The 16,732-nt window shown below is 40.3% G+C and overlaps 2 protein-coding genes across 3 annotated transcripts in view; one reads left to right on the top strand and one right to left on the bottom strand.

Moving 5' to 3' along the window:
* KCNH1 (potassium voltage-gated channel subfamily H member 1) overlaps window positions 1–16,732 on the top strand; it is a 393,338-nt gene that overhangs the window by 82,021 nt on the left and 294,585 nt on the right. The window lies entirely within an intron of this gene.
* LOC120230520 (non-histone chromosomal protein HMG-17-like) lies at window positions 15,681–16,323 on the bottom strand. Its single transcript, XM_039230122.1, has one exon. The coding sequence runs from the start codon at window positions 16,220–16,222 to the stop codon at window positions 15,950–15,952; it is 273 nt and encodes a 90-aa protein (XP_039086053.1). The 5' UTR covers window positions 16,223–16,323; the 3' UTR covers window positions 15,681–15,949.

Here is a 16,732-nt window from a genome sequence, read left to right on the forward strand (position 1 = left end):
TGTTCGGGAATATGTTTGCACATTAGTTAAACTGGTGGGAGCACAAAAGGTCTGGAAATGGGGTGAACCGGAGCTTTCCATGGGTATGCTGAAGCAAAAGCCAAATAGGTCTCTCTCAAGCGCTTAGCAGATTACTGGCCTGGCATGCTTCATGGATTAGAGGCGGAATTATTATTCACAAAACAGATTCTCTTTCCCCAGGAAGCCTTATTGCCTACTGCCACTGGAGTGTGGAAGTGCACTGGGAGAGACTGGAGCCAATCAGGTTACCTCCCAGGTCACAGTTCTGGGGCTAAGAGCTTCCTTCCATCCCCGGCTCTGTAACTTGGGATGGCAGCACCACCAGCTGGTGCTGGTGGCATGGCTGACCCTTGCCAAGAGCCCGCTGTCACAGGAGATGTTCCCCTTAGAGCAGAACAGGACTAAGGAGTGAAAAGATGAATAGTATGGACAACAGCTCCCCTTTAGCTAGTATGTTTAATTTCCCAAAACATTTCACACAGATTATCTTTATTCTAACTCTTCTGTGGCCATGCACAAACTGCAGTGAACTTGAAGGAAGGCAGTTTGTCAGTCAGGAGTCCCTCTGCTACCCAGCTGTGCAAACTTGTGCAAGCATTTACTCTCCCTGGACTCTGTGTTACCTGCAAGCTGGGTCCCTCCCAGCTTTCACTTTATGGCCCTAGGGCACCTGTTATCCTGGCTTTGCTGATGAGGGGAAAGGACCAGGTCACCCAGGCAGTGAAATGGGGCTTCATTCTGGCTCTGACTTCTAGGCTTGTACTTTTCCCCAGGCAGGTCCTACTGCCTCATCACAGAATCTGGAGCCAGAGTTAACCAAGCTGTGCACCGTCAGGGCCTGGGGCCCCCTTTCTGAATCGTTCCCCTCCTACACCGCCGACAGGTGAGAAGTTTGAGCAGTCAGCTTGGGTGACTCTAAGCAGAGGTGGCTGGACAGTGAGCGTGAAGGTCAGAAGTGACTTTGGTGGCCGGTCATCTGCCCTGCTTCCTTCTCTTTGGCAGATGGGCTCCTTTCTAGGTTCTCCTAAGTCCCCTGTTCTTGGCTCTTCCAGGCTTTTACCAATGCCGACAGCAAATTGGACCCCTGTGTGTTGCTTAGCCTGTTAAGATGTGGCTGTCAGTCCTAACCTGTGGTTTTTATTTATGTGGAAGGACACCAGTTTAATTTGCACACAGGTGCCTCCTGTGAGGTCAGCTGGAAGTCATGAGATGACCTGGGATTTCCTTTAGTGGAGTCCCAGCAATACCGGCCGCATCCATGGCTTGTAGTAGCAATTAAAAAAAAAAATTAAGTCTTTTTCAGAGCAGTTTTAGGTTTATAGAAAAATGGAACAAAAAACGCAGAGACCACAGTTCCCCTTCTTGTTACCATGTTGCATTACTGTGGTACCTTGCTTACAGCCAATATTGATATATTACTATTAGCTGAAGTTCATAGTTGATGTTAGGATTCATTCTGTGTAGAACACATTCTAAGGGTTTGACATGGTGTCATCATTATGTATCATACATAACGTTTCACTGCCCTAAACATCTCCGTGCTCCACCTGTTCATTCTGCTCTCCTCCCTAACCCCTGGCAACCACTGACCTTTTTACTGTCTCCATAATTTTGCCTTTTCAAGAATGTCGTATAGTTGGAATTGTACGGTATGCTGCTTTCATTTCGTAATATGTATGTGAGGTTTCTTCATGTCTTTCTGTGGCTCAAAAGCTCATTTCTTTTAATTGGTGAGTGATATTTTGTTGGGTGGATGTACCATAATTTATCTATTCAGTAAGAGCAATTAAAAAAGATACTGAAAACCATTGGTTATTCAAGCCTGATCAGTGCAGGCCTTGTCCTGGGATTTCCTCCTCCTGTGGGTCCCTTGGACACCGAGAGTGGACAGGAGCTGAGATGCTGGCAGGCACACCGGCCCATGGTATCTCCTGGATAAAAACTGACAATGTTTAACATAAGTTGTTATGTCTGATGCTATGATTGGACAGGAAGACAAACGTGCTATACCATCCTCACATTTCATTTGCTTTTCCTTGGCATTTCTTTTATTTTTGTGCTATTTCTACATCCAGTTTTGGCAAAACCAAAGGGCAGGAGCAGACGCACTATAGTTTTCTTGCACGGGTCTTGGCAGGGGCAGGAAGTGCTGTTGATAGGCATGTTTCCCTTTTGCCAGCTCGCAGCAGCCTCCAGGGCCTGAGGTCTGATTGCGGCGACGTTACCAATATTGTTGCTGTCTCCTCCATCTTACCCATGAGGGGAATCCAGCCTAGATCTTTCCCTCTTGTTTTTAATTTATTTTTAAAATCAGTCTTCTTCCTAACTAGTGCTCAGAGTTCATAAAGGACTGTGGAGGTCCTTGGGGCAAAGTAGACTCCGCTACCATGCCTCATTCCCGTCTGCTTTCCTACTGTCTTGTTCTCTCCTAGACTCTGTCATAGCCAACTCCAAGTTCTGTTTCTCTTTTAATTCTCCACCAACTTTTCTTGGTACAGCTTTAAGGTTGTTCCTTCTTTAAAGAAATCTTATTGACTTGGGTGATCGGGGATGAGAATACAGCTCTTCAAAGAGTTTGCAGTCTGATCGGGGCCACAAGTGATGGACACTGGCAGAGACTGTGAGAAGTGCTGTTCCAGGGGTCAGTTCAGGATATTATAGGTTATAATTGGGGAGTACATAGGCTAGTGAAGGAATCTAGGTAGGCTTCGTGGAGGAGATGGCTGGGGTTAGATTGGTGAGGAAGAAGGAGAGCATTCTTGGAAGAGGAGAGAGCATATGCCTAACAGTAAAAGGAATTTACTGTTAGGACTGAGCAAGGCATTCACTGTGTCCGAAGCAGAGTTGGCATTGGGGGAGGGAGGAGTAGTGAGAGGGAGGCAAGATCCAGTGATAGAATTCTGGAGTCTTTCCAGGGAGCTTACATTTTATCATGTGGTCAAAAAGAAATAAAGGTTTTCATTAGATGTATGACATGATCTGTCTTTGATTTTTTAAATGTTTATTTTATGAGAGACAGAGAGAGAGAGCAGGGGAGAGGCAGAGAGAGAGGGAGACAGAGAAGCTCAAGAAGGCTTTGCACTGCCAGTGTGAGCCTGATGTGGGGTTCAAACCCACAAATCCCGAGATCATGAAACCAAGAGTTGGATGCTTAACCTACTGAGCCACCCAGGCGCCCAATCTGTCTTTGATTCTCAAGGTGTATCCAGGTGAGAGGGAGAGGGGAATGTCATGTGTCTCCCCTCCTGTGGTTCCCTTGAACCCACAGCTGTCAGGCTCTTACCTCCACCCCTGCACTGAAGCAACCACCACCTCCCTGTTCCAGATCTCCCCTTCCTCTGGCTCTCACGCCAGTGCCTGGCCAAGCCCCCACTCTGAACCCTGATTGGATCCAGTTGTCCTGCTCCTCTGGGCTGTGCTCCAGTGCCTCAGTGTGACTGGAGAACTCCATCACCTTGTATACTGACCCTTAGTACACTTGGGATGCCTACTGTGTTTCTCCAGGCACTGCCTTCCAGGACAGGTCCTTTGTTCCCCTAACCCGTCGAAGTCGGGCTGTCACCTCCACCCCTACTCTGAGCCTTGCTTGTACATCAAGTGACTGCATGTGGGGGTTTATTGTTGGACTCTCTTACCATGTTCCATTGATTTGTAAATTCTTAGGTCAATACCACACTGTGTTAATTAGCATAGCATGACAGTAAGTATTAAAATCAGGGGGATCCTGAGTGGCTCAGTCCGTTAAGTGTACGACTTTGGCTCAGGTCATGATCTTACGGTTTGTGGGTTTGAGTCCCGTGTTGGGCTCTGTTCTGATGGCTTGGAACCTGGAGCCTGCTTCAGATTCTGTATCTCCCTCTCTCTCTGCCCCTTTCCCATTTGTATTCTGTCTGTCTGTCTCTCAAAAATAAATGAACATAAAAAATTTAAAATCAGTTACCTGTGGTTTTTTGCTTCAAGACTGCATGTCTATTATGTCCTTTGAAAGTCTGTATAAACTTTAGAGTTGGCCTGCCAGGTTCAACCCCAACTCCATAAAAGCTGTGGGGCTTTTGGTTGGAGTTACATTAAATCTAAAAAACAAATTGGAGAGAATGGAAGTCTTCATATTGAGTTTTCCAAATGTTGACCATAGAGTATCCTATTATTTAGATCTTCTTTGATTAGCAATATATTAGCAAAATATTCTTAGCAATATTTTGTTGCCATTCTTTTTTTTAATAGATGTTGTTAAACTTATTCCTAGACATTTAGTGTTTTCGGTGCTCTGTAAATGGGATTTTTTAAAATTTTATTTCCTAATTGTTTTTTGCTGGTTTAAAGTGTTTTTTGTTTATTGGCTCTTCAGTAAAGTTACCAAATTTCCTTATTAATTTGAATATTTTATAGATTACTTAGAATTTTTTTACATGTACAATCATGTCTTTGTGAATAAAAACTATTTTACCCTTTTTTCTCTGCACATGGTGGAGCGTCCATAACATTACTATGAGTAGGGAAATAAAATAACCAGAGTCACTACAACAGAGAGCAAGTAACCCTCTCCAAAAAATACCTCTTGAAGGGCCAGGCCCTGGACAGTGTGTGACCTCCCTCCTTTAGTATAGCAGTACTCACAGATGCAGAGTACATAACAAGCTTTTAAAACACATAAGGAAGAGAAAATAGCCAAAATGATGAAACTAAGAATTCTCCTCAAAAGAAATTCCAGGAAAAAGTGACAGCTAAAGAATTGATGAAAACAGATATAAGCAAGGGTGCCTGGGTGGCTCAGTCAGTTAAGTGTCCAGCTTCGGCTCAGGTCATGATCTCATGGTTTGTGAGTTCGAGCCCCATGTCAGGCTCTGTGCTAACAGCTCAGAGCCTGGAGCCTGCTTCAGATTCTGTGTCTCTCCCTCTCTCTGCCCCTCCCATGCTCATGCTCTGTCTGTCTCTGTCTCTCAATAATAAATAAAAATGTTAAAAGAATAAAAAAGATATAAGCAATATAACTGAATAAGAATTTAGAATAATAGTCATAGGATTAATTGGTGGGCTTGAAAGAAGCATAGAAGACAACAGAGAATCTATTGCTGTAGAGATCAAGGAACTAAAACATAGTAATGATGAATTAAAAAATGCTATAAATGAGGAACCTCCACACTGGTGCAGCCCCTCTGGAAAACAGTGTGGAGGTTCCTCAGAAAGTTAACAATAGAACTCCCCTAGGACCCAGCAATAGCACTGCTAGGAATTTACCCAAGGGATACAGGAGTGCTGATGCAAAGGGGCACATGGACCCCAATGTTCAAAGCAGCACTCTCAACAAAAGCCAAAACATGGAAAGAGCCAAAGTGTCCATCAACAGACGAATGGATCAAAAAGATGTGATTTATCTATACAATGGAATACTACATGGCAATGAGAAAGAATGAAATCTGGCCATGTGTAGCAACATGGATGGACCTTGAGAGTGTTATGCTGAGCAAAATAAGTCAGGCAGAGAAGGACAAATATATCTTTGCATGTATAGGAGGATTAGGAGGAACTTAACAGAGGACCAAGGGGGAGAAGAAGGGGGGAAATAGTGGGGGAGAGGGAGAGAGGCAAACCATGAAAGACTCCTGAATACTGAGAACAAACTGAGGACTGATGGATGTGGGGGGGAGGGGGAGATGGGCATGAAGAAGGGCACTTGTGGGGATGAGCACTGGGTGTTATATGAAAACCAACCTGACAATAAACTATTTGTAAAAAATAAAGAAAAAGAAAAAAATACTGCTAAAATGCAAAAAAAAAAATGCTATAAATGAGGTGCAAAATAAAATGGAGGTGGTCACAGTGTGGATTGAAGTGGTGAAGGGGAGAATAGGTGAAATAGAAGATAAAATTATGGAAAAAGAGAAAGCTGAGAGAAAGATTAAAAAAATTCTGAATCATGAGGGGAGAATTACAAACTATATGATTCAATGAAATGATACAATATCCATATCACAGGAGTTCCAGAAGCAGAAGAGAGAGAGAAAGGTGCTGAAGGTATACTTGAACAAATCATAGCTGAGAACTTCCCCAATCTGGGGAAATCCAAGAGACACAGAGAACTCCCTTCAGACGTAACTTGAACTGATCTTCTGCACGACGTATCATAGTGAAACTGGCAAAATACAAGGATAAAGAGAGAATTCTGAAAGCCACTAAAAATTCTGAAAGCCCGGATAAACGGGCTTTAACAAAGTTAGACATGTAAGGGTAGTAGCAGACCTATCTACTGAAACCTGACAGGCCAGAAAGGAATGGCAGGACATCTTCAATGTGCTGAACAGGAAAAATATGCAGCCAAGAATCCTTTATCCAGCAAGCCTGTCATTCAGAATAAAAGGAGAGATAAAGGTTTGTAACTCCTCCCCCCCACCCCCCCCCAGCTTATTGGGATGGAATTATTGGTTATTCAAGCAAAGATTTAATATGTGAATTTAAAGATATTTAAATTTTCTCTAAATGTTTGTTTATTTTTGAGAGAGAGAAAAGAGGGGAGGGTGAGGAGGAGGGGCAGAGAGAGAGGGAGACACAGAATCTGAAGCAGGATCTAGGCTCTGAGCTGTCAGCACAGAGCCCAATGCAGGATCATGACCTGAGCCAAAGTCAAATGCTTGACTGAGCCCCCAGGTGACCCTAAAGGTATTTTATCTCTAAAGAGCTTTTAAGATCATCCTGGAAAATTTGATATGTCATAATCTCATTATTCAGTTCAAAACATTTTATTTCCACTGTAATTTCTTCAGTTTCAAAGTGTGTTGCTTAATTTTCAATCTTTTGATAATTTTTCTACTTACCATTTTATTACTGATTTCTAGATTAATTTCTTAGTGGTAAGAAAGTACACTATATGATTTCAGTCCTTGAATTTTGTTGAGACTTGCTTTATGGTTCAGTATCTGGTCTATTTTGGTAAATGTTCTATATGAAATTGCCAAAAATATATATTTTGAAGTGGTTGGTGTTCATTCTCTACAAGCTAATCAGGTCAAGTAGATAGGGGGTTTTGTTTTTAATTTAAATTTTAGTTAGCCAACATACAGTGCAATATTGGTTTCAGGAGTAGAATTCAGTGATTCATCACTTACATACAACACCCAGTGCTCATCACAAAAAGTGCCCTCCTTAATACCCATTACCCATCTAGCCCATCCTCTACCCACCTCCCTCCATCAACCCTCAGTCTGTTCTCTATAATTACAAGTCTCTTGTGGTTTGTTTCCTTCTCTCCTCTTCCCTCACTCCTTCCCAAGTGTTCATCTGTTTCTTAAATTCTACATATGAGTGAAATCTTATGGCATTTGTCTTCCTCTGATTGACATGTTACTTAGCATAATACACTCTAGCTCCATCCATGTAGTTGCAAATGGCAAGATTTCATTCTTTTTTTTATTTAATTTTTAAACATATATTCATTTTTGAGAGGCAAAGAGACAGAGTGCGAGCAGGGGAGGAGCACAGAGAGAGAGGGAGACACAGAATCAGAAGCAGGCTCCAGGCTCTGAGCTGTCAGCACAGGGCTCGAACTCACAAGCCGCGAGTTCATGACCTGAGCTGAAGTCAGACGCTGACCTAAGCTGAAGTCAGACACTTACCTGACTGAGCCACCCAGGTGCCCCAAGATACCATTCTTTTTGATGGCTGAGTAATATTCCATTATATATATAATATTCCATATATAATCCATTATATATTCCATTATAAAGTATGTATATATACTTTGATTATGGAATTTTTATTTCTATTAATTTTTGCTTTGTATATTTTGGAGCCATATTACTAGGTGTATACACCAGTAGGATTGCTTTGTCTTTCTATAGAATGAGTTCTTTTGTTGTTATGAAATATTCCTGTTTTTATTTAATAAGACTTATTGCATTTAAGCCTACTTTGATGTTAATATAGACACCCAACTTTCTTTCGGACAGTGTTTGCATAGCATGCCTTTTGCCATTTCTTTTAAGTTTCCTTTGTCTTACTTATTTATTGAAGTATAGTTGACAAGCAATGTTACATTAGTTTTAGGTGTACAACATAGTGATCACATGGCTCTGTATGCTGTGCTCACAAGTATAGCTACTGGTACAACGCTATTGCAATACCATTGACTATGTTCCCTATGTTATACCTTTTATTCCTGTGATTTATTCATTCCATGACTGGAAGCCTATACCTCCTACTCCCCTTCACCCATTTTTTCCTGTACCCCTACCCCCTTCCCTCAGGCAACCATCAGTTTGTTCCCTATATTTATAGGTCTGTTTCTCTTTTTTTGTTTGTTCATTTGTTTTGTTTTGTAGGTTCTACATATAAGTGAAATCATAGGGTATTTGCCTTTCTTTGTCTGACATATTTCACTTGGCATAATACCCTCTCATTCCATCCATATTGTCCCAAATGGCAAGATTTCATCTTTTTTTTTTTTAATGGCTGAGTAATACTCCATTGTGTGTGCATGTGTGCGTGTGTGTGTGTGTGTGTGCTTATAGTGTCTTCTTTATTTATCTGTGGACAGACATTTGGGTTGCTTTCATATTCTGGCTATTGTAAATAAAGCTGCCATAAACATAGGGATGCATATAACTTTTGGAATTAACGTTTCTGTTTTCTTTGGGTAAATACCCAATAGTAGAATTACTGCATTGCAGGATATTTCTACATTTAGTTTTTTGAGGAACCTCCATATTGTTTTCCGCAGTGGATGCACAAATTTGCATTTCTGCAAACAGTGCATGAATGTTCCTTTTCCTCCATATCCTGGCCAACACTTGTTACTTCTTTTTGATAGTAGCCATTCTGACAGATGTGAAGTGATAATCTCATTGTGGTTTTGATTTGCATTTCCCTGATGATTAGTGGTGAGCATATTTTCATGTGTCTGTTGGCCATTGGTGTATCTTCTTTGCAATCATGTCTAGGTTCTATGCTCATTTTTTTAACTTGGAGTATTTATTTATTTATTTTTAGTGTTGTATAAGTTCTTTATGTATTTTAGCTATTAACACTTAATTGGATATATTATTTGCTTTATCTTCTCCACTCAGTAGGTTGCCTTTTCATTTTATTAATGGTTTCTTCTGCTATGTAAAAGCTTTTTATTTTTGATGTAGTCCCAGTAGTTTATATTTTCTTTTTTTCCCCTTGCCTCAAGAGACATATCTAGAAAAATGTTGCTAAGGTTGATGTCAAAGAGATTATTGCCTGTGTTTTCTCCTAAGACTTTTATGGTTTCTTGTCTTGCTTAGGTCTTTGATCCGCATTGAATTTATTTTTTTGTGTATGGTGTAAGAAAGTGGTCTACATACATTCTTTTGCATGTAGCTGTCCAATTTTCCCAGTACCATATACTGTCTTTTTCCTACTATATATTATTGCCTTTTTGTCATAGATTAATTGACCATATAAGCATGGGTTTATATATGGGGCTTTCTATTGTGTTCCATTGATTTGTGTGTCTGTTTTTGTACCAGTACCATACTGTTTTGATTATATTATCAAATTATAGTTTTGTAATATATCTTCCAATCTAGGGCATGATGCCTCCAGCTTTGTTGTTCTTGCTCAAAATTTCTTTGTCTATTCAGGGTCTTTTGTAGTTCCATACAAATTTTAAAATTATTTGGTCCAGCTCTGTGAAAAATGCTATTGGCATTTTGATAGGGGTTGAATCCGTAGATGACTTTGGGTAGTACGGACATCTTAACAATTCCTCCAATCCATGAGCGTGGAATATTTTTCCACTTGTCTGTGTTATCTTTAATTTCTTTCATCAAAGTTTTATAGTTTTCAGAGTACAGGTCTTTCACCTTTTTGATTAAGTTTGTTCCTGGGTATTTTATTCTTTTTGGTGTGGTTGTAAATGGAATTGTTATCTTAATTTTGCTTTCTGCTACTTTGTTATTAGTATGTAAAAAAAACCCTAACAGATTTCAGTATATTAATATTGTATCCTGAAACTTTACTGAATTCATTTATCAGTTCTAATAGTTTTTTTGGGGGGAGTCTTTAGGATATTTTATGTGTAGTCTTGTGGCCATGTTAAAAAAAAATATCTCTTGTAAATAAATAGCAAAGGATTGAGTCTTTTTTATTTGTTGAAAATATGGCCTATCAACAGTTGTCTTGTAATTGGAATATGTAGTCTGCTTACTTTTATCATAGTTGTTGCTATCATTGGGTTTTAGTCTGTCATCTTGCTATTTATTTTCTCTTTCTCATACTTGTTTTTTGATTCCTATTTCCTTTTTTCCAAGCTTCTTTGTATGAATTAAGTATCTTTTATTATTCCATTTAATTTCCTAATTTAGCTTTTTAGTTGCACATATTTTTATTATTCTTTTAGTGCTCACCCCAGAGATTGTGCCGCTGCATTCTCCACATATTTGAATCTATTTCAGCAGTGGTGAGAGTGGACATCCCTGTCGTGTTCCTGATCTCAGGGGGAAAGCTCTCAGTTTTTCCCCGTTGAGGATGATGTTAGCTGAAGGCTTGTCATAGATGGCTTTTATGATGTTTAAGTAAGTTCCTTCTATCCCAACTTTCTCTAGAGTCTTTATTAAGAAGGGATGCTGTATTTTGTCAAATGCTTTTTCTGCATCTATCGACAGGATCATATGGTTTTTATCTTTTTTTTTGTTGATGTGATGTATCACATTGATTGATTTGCGAATGTTGAACTAGCCCTGTAACCCAGGAATGAATCCCACTTGATCTTGGTGGATAATTCTTTTTATGTGCTGTTGAATTCGATTTGCAAGAATCTATTTCAGTTAGTACTTTTACCCCCTTTCAAACTATATAAGATATCTTTACAATAGTTTAATTCTATTTAACCTCCTTCTTGCTCTTTGTGCTATTTTTGTTATAAACCCACAGGTCTTTGTTATCATTATTGTTTTAAATAGCCAATATTCTTTTATATTTATTAATATGTTTTTCACTCTTCATTTTAGTTTTGTGTTTTTTGGGGGGGGGGATCAATTTCTTACAGCCTGAGAATCTCCTTTTATTCTTTTTCCCAGTGCTATTATTTTGATGATGAACTTTTAAAATCATTTGTTTGAAAGCATCTTTATTTGGATTCTTTTCTTTTTTTTTTTTTAATGTTTTATTTATATCTAGGAGAGAGAGAGAGAGAGAGACAGCGTGAGCAGGGGAGGGTCAGAGAGAGAGGGAGTCACAGACTGAAACAGGCTCCAGACTCTGAGCTGGCAGCACAGAGCCTGATGCGGGGCTCGAACCCACGAACCGCGAGATCATGACCTAAGCGAAAGTCGGACGCTTAACCGACTAAGCCACCCAGGCGCCCCTGGATTATTTTCTCAAGGTATAAAGTCATAGGTCTGCTTTTTTCTTTTTAAACCTTTTAGCAATTTAAATATGTTGTTACAATTGATGAGAATTCAGATGCCATTCTTCTGTTGTTCTCCTGAATGTGATGTGTCTTACTTTTCCTCTGTGTCTTTTAAAATTTCTTCCTTTTTAAAATTTTTAATATTTTGACTGTTAAGTTCCTGGGTCAGATTTTGTTGTTGTTGTTGCTCATTTATCTTGCTTCATATTTGCTGAGACTCTTGAATTTGTGGATTGATGGCTTTGATAATTTTTGGAAAAATCTTAGCTCATTTCTTTTATACAATACTTCTCCATTGTCTCTATTCTCTCCTTCTAGGATTCCGGCTATATAAACATATTTCATATGTTTCTTGTGTTCTGCTCTGTTCTTCATTCTCTTTTCCATCTATGATTCAGGTTGACTAATTTTTATTGACCTATATTCGAATTCACTAATCCTATTTCTGCTGTAATCAGTCTGCTGTTAAATCTGTCTGATTAATTTAAAATATAGGTTTGGTTAATTTAAAATATAGATTTGTTTCTAAAATGCCTATTTGATTTCTTTTTTCTCTTTTATAACAAGTTAGTTGAGATATAATTCACATACCACACAATTCACCCATTTAAAGTGTGCAATTCAGTGAGTTTGAGTATTATTTCCAGAGTTGTGCAACCATCACCAACATCAATTTTAGAATATTAAACATTTTTTAATCATGGCAAAATACACAGAACATAAAATTTATCACCTGAACCATTTTTAAGTGTACAGTTCAGTGGGGTTAGGACATTCCCATTGTCTTGGTCTCAACCCTACCATTCACCCTGTAAGACTAAGACTCTGTACCCATTAAACAATAACTCCCCATTCCACCCATAAATGCAGGTTTTGGGTGTATTTCCACCTTACTATTGATGGAGTCCGAAACACATGGAGGATGGTGCCATTATTGGAAAGTACATCGCTAGTGAGAGGCAGAACAAATCTCATCTTCCCAGTTGAGGTTCCAGAATTATGAAATATTTGAATGATGACTTGTTTAACCTTGAGTTCACTGAAGCCTAGGGACCCCATTTAGTCTAGATGCTTGTGGCTTCTATTGGAATTGTCCAGCCCAAACCAACAACAGCATCCATGGCCACATATGTAGAAAAGGGAGTCTGAAGACTGTGGAAACTATACTAAAGGCCTTTGAGATTAAACCTTCTCAGAGAGTTGGTGTCTAGTGTATTTTTCCAAGCACAGGAAAGCTCAGTGGATAAGACTTATAAGGTTTGAGGATTAGCTGGAGTATCTCAGGGTGTCAGGAGGCAAGAGAGCATTGGCCTGTCTGATGGCACAGGCCTCTGTAAGAACTCAACACTAAGCCTTCCTTTAAGAAGTAATAGTTTCTGTGTGTGTGTCTGTGCTGTTACCTTCTTAATATGCTGAAACTTTTTGAAGGCAAGAATGGTACTCAGTACATATTAGTTGATGACATGAGTGTCACTGTGCATGTATTTGAATTAGAGCATAGGGGAAACATTTGTCTTAGGTTGAATGAGAAACTCCCCTGTAGAGAGATAGGAGATGATCAAGAAAAGTCCCTTACAAATATCATCTCTCCCACTAGCCTGCTTGGAATCTTTTGACTTTTATGCTCCTTGTTATTTGTTACATGTTTCCATATTAGGCAAAGTAACAAATCAAAATAATTGTAATAGTGAGAATAGTGGTAGGGAGTTGGTCTCTCATGACCTTCGGGGAACAAGAGAGGGATGTGTGCTCTACTGTCAGACCATGGCCTTGTGGGATGGGGGCCTAGTGTGGAGTTTCTGAAGGCCTGGCCTTCCCTAGAGACACGGATGGTGACGAGAGAGGTGGGCTGTCTTCTTCCCAATGGTCCAAAGATGGACCAACGGAAGTGGTGCATATAGTGAATGTAGATTTTGGTGTGCTGTAAACAGATTGTGAGATGGATGTGGGGCTATGTAGGAAAGAGAGATGGAACCTCATTAAAAGGAAATGTAAAGAAAGAAAAAGGAAACAAAGAGTAGGAAGCAATGGTGATAGAAGAATCTTACCTTTTTAAGTTACATTTTTGTATAACCAGAGTTCTTTGAAAGGGATGTATATGAATGAAAAGCTTCTATTTGAATATAAAAAGCAGCAAAAAGCATAGCAACACTTAGAGAAAAGAATGAGGTCATTTTAAATATTTTACAGAACCCCTTATTTATGTCTTATTCCAATAAAAGTGTTTTGTTTTTTAAAGCAACCACTAGAGCAGATGAGAGAGTAAATATGAATGTGTTTTGTGCTCTTTGAGTAAAGGATGACAGAAACATGCCTCTCTTTATTCACTAGTCATTTATTGAACAGCACAAATAATAGAGCTCTGTGTTAAGTGCTTTGGGAATTTTAGAGGAAATAAAATTTCTTCAGGTTGAGGGTTTTGATCCAGGTCTACAGGAAAGAGAGAGCCAGAAACTGGCAGACAGGATTGTCACTTGGTCTAACAGCATAACTTTCATGATTAAATAACCAGTTGCCTGTCTGACTCTGTCTCTGATTAGCTATGTGACCTTGGGCACATTAGTTATCCTCTCTTAACATTGGTGTTCTTTAATGAGCGCAGTGTCTATCTTGCAGGGTGTCGTGGGCATTAAATTAGGTCACATGTATGGATGGGTGCAGTGCCTGACACATTGCTAACACTTAGGAACTAGTACTGCTATTATTGTTTCTGTTCACTCAGGAAATGATCTAAAAGAGTTATGATTACTTCCCTCATGAAGATAGTTGGCCCTGGCAAGTATTGCTGTTGGGAAGCTCGTCTTTATTCCTGAGCATGTAGGCTTGAACCACCTGATGACCATTCACACCCCGCCCTTCATGGAGCCTTGGTTAAAAGCAAGAGGCCCCCCTGGGGCGCCTGGGTGGCTTAGTCGGTTCAGCGTCCGAGTTTCGCTTAGGTCATGATCTCACGGTTCGTGGGTTTGAGCCCCGCGTCGGGCTCTGTGCTGACTGCCAGCTCAGAGCCTGGAGGCTGTTTCAGTCTGTATCTCCCTCTCTCTCTGACCCTCCCCTGCTCACGCTGTCTCTCTCTCTATCCCCTAGAAATAAATAAAAATATTTAAAAAAAAAAAAAAAAAAAGCAACGGGCCCCCCCAATCGCAGGAGAGGTTTTGCATAGATTTTGTGTAGAGGTCTAAAGGCCAGACCAGAAAAACCATGCTGAGGGCTCACTCTGCTTTCTGGTTCTGGGTACAACTGACTGCACATTAAAATCACCTGGGTTGCCTGTTGAAAATACACATTCTTGGACTGATGGATGTGGGGGGGAGGGGGAAGGATGAGCATGGAGGAGGGCACTTGTGGGGATGAGCATTGGGTATTGTTGGAAGCCAACTTGACAATAAACTATTTATAAAAAAAAAAAAAAAGAAAATACACATTCTCAGGCTCCACCCCAGACTGTTGATTCTGAGTTCCCAAAACTCATATTTTTAACATTCTCCTCAGCTGGCTCTTCTGTGGCCATCCCTGGCTAACATTTGGGGGAGGCTCAGACCATTGGAAATTATCCTAATGGGCTGCTAGTGGCCTCATTGATATTCTAGGCCTTAGTTGCGTGTTCCCTGTTTTCCTGGATCTTGGGATGGCTTTGGAGGTTGACTGGCTCATTGGGCTGTCCTCTGCTCTCACAGCCATGCCTTCTCTGGGTTCTTAAAGCCTGCACCGTCTCCCCTCAAATTTGAATCACATTCTTTTTTTTTTTTTCCCCCAAGCCAAACTGTATCCAGCTTTATTAAAGATACTTTTCATAAGCAATCATGGTATTTCAGGCAGGACATGGGCAGACAATCGTTAACAGTATACAACAACTTTCAAACTCCCTTCTTCAATGGACTACCAAAATCAGAAAGCCACTATAAAACCCAATGAAGTCTTCATTTGATGCTCTGAACAGGGAAGTTTAGAGTGAGGGTTGACATTTCACATTTAGCATGTTGTTTAACAACTTTTCACGAGCCGACCCTGACTTTCAGGAAATGAAATGAAGATGGCAGAATTATCAATCTGAAGCTCCACAAGCTACAAAAGGAACTCTTTTGAGGGATGCCATCTCCATGGTGACACTGTAAAGTCCAGATTGCCTGACATACTGGGAACCATTTCGTGGGGTCAGGTTCCAACAGGTCTCTGGGTTTAAGGGAGTCAAGTCTATGTTGAAGGCAGAGGGAGAAAAGGACATAAAAAAATGAATTTTAGATTTTCCACACCACAAGGCATTTGTGCCAATGTGGCTAATGTGTGTCAATATCAAGGAATCGCTCCTCCTGGAACCAAGAGGAAGTTTCTCAGAACTAGAAGGGAATGGTGTTTTTCCCCTTGTATCAATCTAGCTTCGGAGATATTCTAATAGTGACATATGCCCTTCCCCCAAAACAAGAATGAAGTGTTCTGTGTGCTAACAACATAGCTTAAAAAAAAAGTAAAACAAACTTCTGCATTTTTATAAAACTTGATAAAAAATGGTATTTCAAACTGTACAGTCACCAGAAGTACACAGTTATCAAAAATGCACACACTTCACTTGGCGTCTACGGCACCTTCAGCTTTCTGTGCCTGGTCTGTTTTGGCATCTCCATTTTCTGCTGGGTTATTCCCATCCTTGCCAGCATCAGCTTTCCCCTTTTTCCCTTTGGGTACCTTCTCTCCCTTCTTTGCAGGGGCCTTTTTAGGTTTGGGCTGTGGCTTTGGAGGAGCAGGTTTAGCAGATAACCTTGCAGATCTTCTCTGTGGCTGATCCTTCATCTTGGCTTTATCTCCTTTAGCATCCCCTTCAGCCTTTCTCTTGGGCATGGTGGCGACGGCGGCGGGACGTGGGCGCTGGACGCGGGGATGCAGCGGCGCGCGGGCTTTGGCCGGTCCGGGGGTTGTTCTTGCCTCCTCTTCTTCACACTGCTCCTTGAATCACATTCTTATCTATAAGCTTGTTTCTGTTTGTGATTAATTGTTTTAGATATTTAGGTGCTTCCGTATTCGGTGCGTAGACATTTATGATAGTTAGTTCTTCCTGATGAATGGACCCTGTAATTATTATGTAGTGCCCTTCTTCATCTCTTGTTATTGTCTTTAATTTAAAGTCCAATGTTCATAGCAGCACTCTCCACAATAGCCAAAACATGGAAAGAGCCTAAGTGTCCATCAACGGACAAATGGATCAAGAAGATGTGGTATATTTCACAATGGAATACCACATGGCAATGAGAAAGAATGAAACCTGGCCATGTGTAGCAACATGGATGGACCTTGAGGGTGTTATGCTGAGCGAAATAAGTCAGGCAGAGAAGGACAAATATCATATGTGTG

Source organism: Hyaena hyaena, unplaced genomic scaffold (assembly GCF_003009895.1).
Source record: "Hyaena hyaena isolate Hyena2069 unplaced genomic scaffold, ASM300989v1 scaffold_43, whole genome shotgun sequence".
NCBI classification, from domain to species: domain Eukaryota; kingdom Metazoa; phylum Chordata; class Mammalia; order Carnivora; family Hyaenidae; genus Hyaena; species Hyaena hyaena.